General features: G+C 67.2%; 1 protein-coding gene across 2 annotated transcripts; it reads right to left on the minus strand.

Annotated features, from left to right (window-relative positions):
* Window positions 1–412: 412 nt before the first annotated feature.
* Window positions 413–7,889, minus strand: GRTP1 (growth hormone regulated TBC protein 1). Of its 2 annotated transcripts, none has more exons than XM_060183768.1 (8): window positions 7,788–7,889; window positions 7,516–7,664; window positions 3,910–4,068; window positions 3,178–3,302; window positions 1,688–1,784; window positions 1,409–1,581; window positions 1,139–1,324; window positions 413–693 (listed from the first exon to the last, which is right to left on the minus strand). In XM_060183768.1, the coding sequence occupies exons 1-8, from the start codon at window positions 7,832–7,834 to the stop codon at window positions 604–606; spliced, it is 1,026 nt and encodes a 341-aa protein (XP_060039751.1). In that variant the 5' UTR covers window positions 7,835–7,889; the 3' UTR covers window positions 413–603. The 2 variants fall into 2 exon arrangements, with proteins under 2 accessions (XP_060039751.1, XP_060039752.1); XM_060183769.1 differs by having other exon boundaries at window positions 612–741.

The raw sequence follows: 7,889 nt of genomic DNA on the forward strand, positions 1-7,889 counted from the left end.
CGAGATCTGTGAGGCCGGGGGGGGGGGGGTGGACGGGGGGGAAGGCCGGGGTCACGCACAGGTGCTGCCCGAGGGCGAGGTCACGGCCGTGGGTCTGCGAGCCGGCGCCTCCGGGGTCGTGGCCTGGCCAGACAGGTGCTGAGCCTGGGGCGTGGGCTGGAGTCACGGGGCAGCGCCTAGCGGAGGCCTTGGGTGTGCAGACCCCCATGGCTGCCCTGAACGGGTGGGGCGACTGCACCGTCACCACCCGTCATAGGTCGGGGCAGGGCTGGCGGCTGAAGCCCTGGGAGGGCCAGCGGGGCTCAGCTGTCGCGTCCTGTGGCGGCTGTGGGCACCAGGCAGCCCTCCGCCCCGTGCCCGTCCCTGTCCCTGAGGAGACGCGCTAGGCTGGGACCAAGCTTAATGCTGAGGACCAGGTTCCACTGTTTTAATTCCCAGTCCGGTCGTTAGTCCAGGCGGACGTGCTCAGTCTCTGCAGCAGAGTCTCTGAGAACGTGACTCCTGGGGGGACGCTCAGTCTCTGCGGCAGAGTCTCTGAGAACGTGACTCCTGGGGTCAGATTGGAGGCAGGTCCCAGGCTGCTGTGAGGCCCGGCAGGGGTGCTCAACCCTGGACCAGCAGGCGTCTCCTGCAGGCCTGGCGCAGCCGGCGGATGGAGCTTCGGGACAGGCTGCCCGGCTCCGAGAAGATGCTCTAGAAGGGGCACAGCTCATCAAAGCCTTGCTTCCTCGCTGCTGGGGTCTGGGGTGCAGGACAGAGCAGGCCGGATCTGGGGGGCACCCAGCACGGGATGGGCAGAGCTGCACGGGCCGGGTGCTGCAGCCCACAGCCCTGCCCTGCAGGACCCCGCCCGGCCAGCACAGGGCCCAGGGATCTGCCCACACGGCCTGACTGCAGGGCTGTCTACACTGCAGGGCCCAGGGTGTCTACACTGTGCAGGGCCCAGGCTATCTACACGGTGCAGGGCCCAGGCTGTCTACACGGTGCAGGGCCCAGGCTGTCTACACGGTGCAGGGCCCAGGCTGTCTACACGGTGCAGGGCCAAGGCTGTCTACACTGCAGGGCCCAGGATGTCTACACTGTGCAGGACCCAGGCTGTCTACACAGTGCAGGGCCCAGGCTGTGTCTAGAGCCTCACCTGCATGAAGGAGTAGCAGTGCCAGGCGCAGGCCCCCCGGGTGATCTCCTGGGCGCGCTGGCAGAGCTCCGGGCCTGAGGCTGCACTGAGCAGGAAAGCCTGGTGCAGCTTGAGCAGGGTGAGGGCCACGCGGAACAGCACCTTGGAGCCCTCGCAGAACAAGCAGTCCCACACGCGCAGTGCCGTCTGCAGGAGATGGGGGTGGAGGCCCGGCCCCGTCAGGATGCAGGACGGAGGGCAGTGTCCCCCCAGACAGACCCCCGCACTGACCTCCACAGGGAGGACATCTGCAAACAGGCAGATAAACCAACGGGCGGCCAGCAGGCTCCAGGGGACACCGTGTCTGTCCAGCAAGGCGGCCACGGCAGGCAGCTTGGCCCTCACCAGCTCACCCAGCACCTCCTGGTCCGTCCGCAGCCCCAGCATGGCCGGGCCATAATAGTCTGGGGAGGGAGGGTCCCCAGAGCCAGATGGACATGAGTCCCCAACGGGAGGCAGCCTGGCCACCCCAGCCCTGGACTGAGCCTGGACTCAGCAGCGTCCACCTACCGGGCAGGATCCGCCCCAGCAGAGCGTCCAGCAGCCAGAAGGCCTCTTCCTCCCTCGAGCTGACCAGCAACAGGTAACCCGCGACAAAGTTCATGCCCTGAGGGACAGCCGGGCTGCAGGGCTGTTCCCTCTCCCCGGCACCCACGGGACTTGGCCCAGCACCCCTGGCCCGACCAGGGCTCACTCCCAGCATCCTCGCCCACCTGGGACTCACCTCGCAGCACCCCCGTCCCCACTAGGGCTCTCACCCAGCCAGCATCCTCGCCTACCTGGGACTCACCTGGCAGCACCCCCGTCCCGACCAGGGCTCTCACCCAGCCAGCATCCTCACCCACCTGGGACTCACCTGGCAGCACCCCCGTCCCGACCAGGGCTCACACCCAGCATCCTCGCCCACCTGGGACTCACCTGGCAGCACCCCCGTCCCTACTAGGGCTCTCACCCAGCCAGCATCCTCGCCCACCTGGGACTCACCTGGCAGCACCCCCGTCCCCACCAGGGCTCACACCCAGCATCCTCGCCCACCTAGGACTCACCTGGCAGCACCCCCGTCCCCACTAGGGCTCTCACCCAGCCAGCATCCTCACCCACCTGGGACTCACCTGGCAGCACCCCCGTCCCCACTAGGGCTCTCACCCAGCCAGCATCCTCACCCACCTGGGACTCACCTGGCAGCACCCCCGTCCCCACTAGGGCTCTCACCCAGCCAGCATCCTCGCCCACCTGGGACTCACCTGGCAGCACCCCCGTCCCTACTAGGGCTCTCACCCAGCCAGCATCCTCGCCCACCTGGGACTCACCTGGCAGCACCCCCGTCCCCACCAGGGCACACACCCAGCATCCTCGCCCACCTGGGACTCACCTGGCAGCACCCCCGTCCCCACTAGGGCACACACCCAGCATCCTCGCCCACCTGGGACTCACCTGGCAGCACCCCCGTCCCCACCAGGGCTCACACCCAGCATCCTCACCCACCTGGGACTCACCTGGCAGCACCCCCGTCCCCACTAGGGCTCTCACCCAGCCAGCATCCTCGCCCACCTGGGACTCACCTGGCAGCACCCCCGTCCCCACTAGGGCTCTCACCCAGGCAGCATCCTCGCCCACCTGGGACTCACCTGGCAGCACCCCCGTCCCCACCAGGGTTCACACCCAGCATCCTCACCTACCTGGGACTCACCTGGCAGCACCCCCGTCCCCACTAGGGCTCTCACCCAGCATCCTCACCCACCTGGGACTCACCTGGCAGCACCCCCGTCCCGACCAGGGCTCTCACCCAGCATCCTCACCCACCTGGGACTCACCTGGCAGCACCCCCGTCCCGACCAGGGCTCTCACCCAGCATCCTCACCCACCTGGGACTCACCTGGCAGCACCCCCGTCCCGACCAGGGCTCACACCCAGCATCCTCGCCCACCTGGGACTCACCTGGCAGCACCCCTGTCCCCACCAGGGTTCACACCCAGCGTCCTCGCCTACCTGGGACTCACCTGGCAGTACCCCACAGCCGGGTTGTGCAGCCCGTACGCCAGCAGCACATTAAACAGCGGCTCCTGCAGGCAGTGCTCCGCGTCTCTGCGGAAGCGGACGTTGTCAGGGAAAGTCCGGTGCAGGTCTGTGGGGTGAGGACAGTGTGATGGCACATGCCACAGGGGCCGCCCACCTGCCCACCCAGGGCTGACCCCAGGCCCCACCCAGCCAGAAGAGACGTGGGTGGGACAGGTTTAAAAAGCAAACCATATTTTTAAGATAAAGAGAATCATCTTTGCAAGCCGAGAGCATCCCTGAGAGTGAGCTGCAGTGTATGCTGGGTGGTGGTGGCCTGTCAGTGGGCCTGAGGTTTCTGTGACCCCCGGCCCACCAGGTGGTGACCCCCAGGCCCTCCCACCCGGGGGTGACCCCAACCCCCTCCCACCCGGGGGTGACCCCAGCCCCTCCCACCCGGGGGTGACCCCAACCCCCTCCCACCCCGGGGTGACCCCAGCCCCTCCCACCCGGGGGTGACCCCAGCCCCTCCCACCCGGGGGTGACCCCAACCCCCTCCCACCCCGGGGTGACCCCAGCCCCTCCTACCGGAGGTGACCCCAGCCCCTCCCACCCGGGGGTGACCCCAGCCCCTCCCACCCGGGGGTGACCCCAACCCCCTCCCACCCGGGGGTGACCCCAGCCCCTCCCACTCGGGGGTGACCCCAGCCCCTCCCCCCAGGGCCCGAGCAGGTCACCTGTCCTGATGGCCTCCTCCAGGCTGTCGTCCCTGTGGCCCTGGAGGAGCCGGTGGTAGTAGCCGGGGTTTTGGTCCAGCTGGGCCTGGGCCCCGCTCACCCCCATCCACACACGGGCCCTGTGCTCCAGGGGCACACCCTTCCGGATGTAGCGCTTCACTGCAGGACACACGGACATGCAGGGTCAGGACAGAGGGATGAAGGACAGACAGACGGACAGGGCAAGGGTCAAGACGACATGAAGGATAGATGGAAGACAGACATGGCGAGGTCAGGATGGATGGACACCGAGGCTGGGCTGGGAGGGGCTGCATATGGGCAGATGCACCTCGTTTAAGCGGCCACCCCACTTCCAGGCTGTCAAAAGACCACTGTCGGGAGGCGGATGGTGGCGCAGCGGGTTGAGCGCACGTGGCACAAAACGCAAGGACCGGCGTCAGGACCCTGGTTCGAGCCCCGGCTCCCCACCTGCAGGGGAGTCGCTTCCCAGGCGGTGAAGCAGGTCTGCAGGTGTCTGTCTTTCTCTCCCCCTCTCTGTTTTCCCCTCCTCTCTCCATTTCTCTCTGTCCTAGCCAACAACAACAGTAAGAACTACAACAATTGGGGAGTCGGGCGGTGGCGCAGCGGGTTAAGCGCAGGTAGCGCAAAGCACAAGGACGGGCATAAGGATCCCGGTTCGAGCCCCCGGCTCCCCACCTGCAGGGGAGTCGCTTCCCAGGCGGTGAAGCAGGTCTGCAGGTGTCTGTCTTTCTCTCCCCCTCTCTGTCTTCCCCTCCTCTCTCCATTTCTCTCTGTCCTATGCAACAGTGACAACAATAATAACTACAACAATAAAACAACAAGGGCAACAAAAGGAAATAAATATTAAAAAAAGACCACTGTCCCCCTCTTGCAGACTGTCCATAACCCCACCTCACCCCCATTATACTGGCCCTCAGGGGCCTCCCGCTATGCCCCATGGGGCCACCTTTGACCCCGAGCCTCTGACCCGCTGACCCCGAGCTCAGGCCAGGTGCCTGGGCAGCCTCTGATCTGCAGGGGCCAGCACCCCAACCCCGGGGCTGGGGCGAGCAGCAGAGTGTCTCACAGGAGACGCCTCCAGGGTGGCCGCCGCCCCAGGGAGAGGGGCTGAAGCTGGTGACAGCTCACTGGGGTGACGCCTGCCAAGGCAGGGCCCATGGAGCAGCTCCTCGTGCTGAAGGAAGCTCTCTGTCTCTGGCCTCCGTGTCTCTCCTGTCCCTCTCCCCCTCCCTCTCCCTCTCTCTCCTCCTCCTCCTCTCTCTCCCTCTTTCCCCCTCCCTCCCTCTCTCTCCTCTGTCTCTCTCCCTCCTTGTCTCTTTTTTCCTTAATATTTCATTGACTTATGTTTTAATATTTATTTATTCCCTTTTGTTGCCCTAGTTGTTTTATTGTTGTAGTTGTAGTTATTATTGTTGTTGTTATTAATGTCATTGTTGGATAGGACAGAGAGAAACGGAGAGAGGAGGGGAAGACAGAGAGGGGGAGAGAAAGACAGACACCCGCAGACCTGCTTCACCGCCTGGGATGCGACTCCCCTGCAGGTGGGGAGCCGGGGGCTCGAACCGGGATCCTCACGCCGGTCCCTGCGCTTTGCGCCACCTGCGCTGAACCCGCTGCGCTACTGCCCGACTCCCAATATTTCATTTATTAACGAGAGGGATAGGAGGAGAAAGAGTCAGACATCGCCGGTTCACGTGCTGCTGGGACGGAACTCAGGACCCGATGCCTGAGAGTCCAAAGCTTCAGCCACCGCACCACCTCCCAGACCACTCCGTCTCCGTCTCTCTGTCTGAGAAAGTCACTTAGTGGTGAAGCCCTTGTGATGACAGAAATGAAACCCTGGGGCTGGGTGGAGGCGCACCTGGCTGAGCGCACCTGTCACCGTGCACAGGACCCGGCTTCAAGCCCCCAGCTCCCCTGCAGGCGAGAGCGTCACAAGCGGTGAAGCAGGGCTGCAGGTGTCTCCCTGTCTCCCTCCCTCCCTATCTTCTCCCTCTCGATTTCCCTTGGTCTCAACCAATACATACATAAAATATGTCAAAAACACACACCCACAAAAGAAAGCATAAAAGGAGAGGAAAGAAGGAGAGGAGGAAGCCTGTGGCAAGGGCCTGGTGGCTCCTGGAGCCCACTCATCCTGACTCGGGAGCCCACGGCTTTGAAACGGGAAGAGGTGGGCTGGGGACACAGCACAAGGGTTCTGCAACAGACTCTCCTGCCTGATGCTCTGAGGCCCCAAGTTCAATCCCCAGTACAACCATCAGCCAGGGCTGAGCAGGGATCTGGGGCAGAAAGTGAGAAAAGGAAAGGAAGGAGAAGGGAGAAAGGGAGGGAGGAAGGAGCGAAGGAGCGAGCTGGAGGAGAGCAGACAGAAGCAGCAGTGGCTGAGGCAGCCCCCTGGGTTGAGGTGGGGTGGGGCGGACCTGGCCACGGCAAGCACCTTCCCCAGGACACTGGGTGCTGAGTGCAGGCTGCAGCGGGGAGACACGCCCAGCACAGCACCCACCACCCTAAGGGGTCCTTAGTCCCACCAGGCTGCCACTTTGGGAGGGCGCCAGGTGACTACGTACAGGGAGGGGGTCCAGGTCCAAGGGGGCAGATCCGAGGTCCATGGGGAGGGCTTCGGGCACAGGGCCGGGTGCAAGGGGAGGGGGCTGGGCACAAGGGGCGGGGCTTCGGGCACAGGGGCGGGGCCCAGTGCAAGGGGAGGGGGCTGGGCAAGAGGGGCGGAGCTTCGGGCACAGGGGCGAGGCCGGGTGCAAGGGGAGGGGGCTGGGCACAAGGGGCGGAGCTTCCGGCACAGGGGCGAGGCCGGGTGCAAGGGGAGGGGGCTGGGCACAAGGGGCGGGGCTTCGGGCACAGGGGCGGGGCCCGGTGCAAGGGGAGGGGGCTGGGCACAAGGGGCGGGGCCCGGTGCAAGGGGAGGGGGCTGGGCACAAGGGGCGGGGCTTCGGGCACAGGGGCGGGGCCGGGTGCAAGGGGAGGGGGCTGGACACAAGGGGCGGGGCTTCGGGCACAGGGGCGGGGCCGGGTGCAAGGGGAGGGGGCTGGCCACAAGAGGCGGGGCTTCGGGCACAGGGGCGGGGCCCGACGCAAGGGGGCGGGGCTGTTCACAGGGGCGGAGCTTCGGGCTCAGGGCCCGGTGCAAGGGGGGCAAGGTGCAGGCGGACCCGGGCGCGGGGGGCGGGGCTTCGGGCTCGGCACAAGCGGCATGGTCCGGGCGCAGGGGGCGGGGCACGGTCGCAAGGGGCGGGGTCTGGGCGCAGGGGGCGGGGCACGGTCTCAAGGGGGCGGGGTCCGGGCACGGGCGGAGGCGGGGTCCGGGCGCAGGGGGTAGGGTCCGGGCACGGGTGGGGGCGGGGCGCAGGGGCGGGGCACGGTCGCAAGGGGCGGGGTCTGGGCGCAGGGGGCGGGGCACGGTCTCAAGGGGGCGGGGTCCGGGCACGGGCGGGGGCGGGGTCTGGGCACGGGCGGGGGCGGGGCGAAGGGGCGGGGCACGGTCGCGAGGGGCGGGGTCTGGGCGCAGGGGGCGGGGTCCGGGGGCGGGGTCCGGGGCGGGCCCAGGTGCCGGTGCGGGAGGCTCACGGGTCAGGTTCCTGCGCACGCCTCCTCCCCGCAGCAGCCGCTCCCACTTGTGCGCCCTGCGCGCCAGCACCGCCAGCTGCGCGGCCAGCGAGTCCTCGTAGGCGGCCGCGTCCACGTCCGCCGGCCGTTCGAAGCCGTAGGCGTCCACCCTGCGCCAGACCGTGACGACGGCGGGACACGCGGACCCTCCCTCCGCCCTGCCTCCGCACCCCGGACCCAGTGTCGCCCGCCCGTGTGCCCCCGAGCGCCTGTCCCGGGTCCCCGGGCCGCACCTGGGCACGCGGTCCAAGGCCGCCTGCGCGCGCTCTGCGGGCTCCATGCCGGGTCGGCCAGGTCCCCGATCGCCTTTTCCCGGATCGCGTTTCCGCCGGGCG

The sequence above is a fragment of the Erinaceus europaeus genome, assembly GCF_950295315.1.
Source record: "Erinaceus europaeus chromosome 5 unlocalized genomic scaffold, mEriEur2.1 SUPER_5_unloc_1, whole genome shotgun sequence".
NCBI classification, from domain to species: Eukaryota; Metazoa; Chordata; class Mammalia; order Eulipotyphla; family Erinaceidae; genus Erinaceus; species Erinaceus europaeus.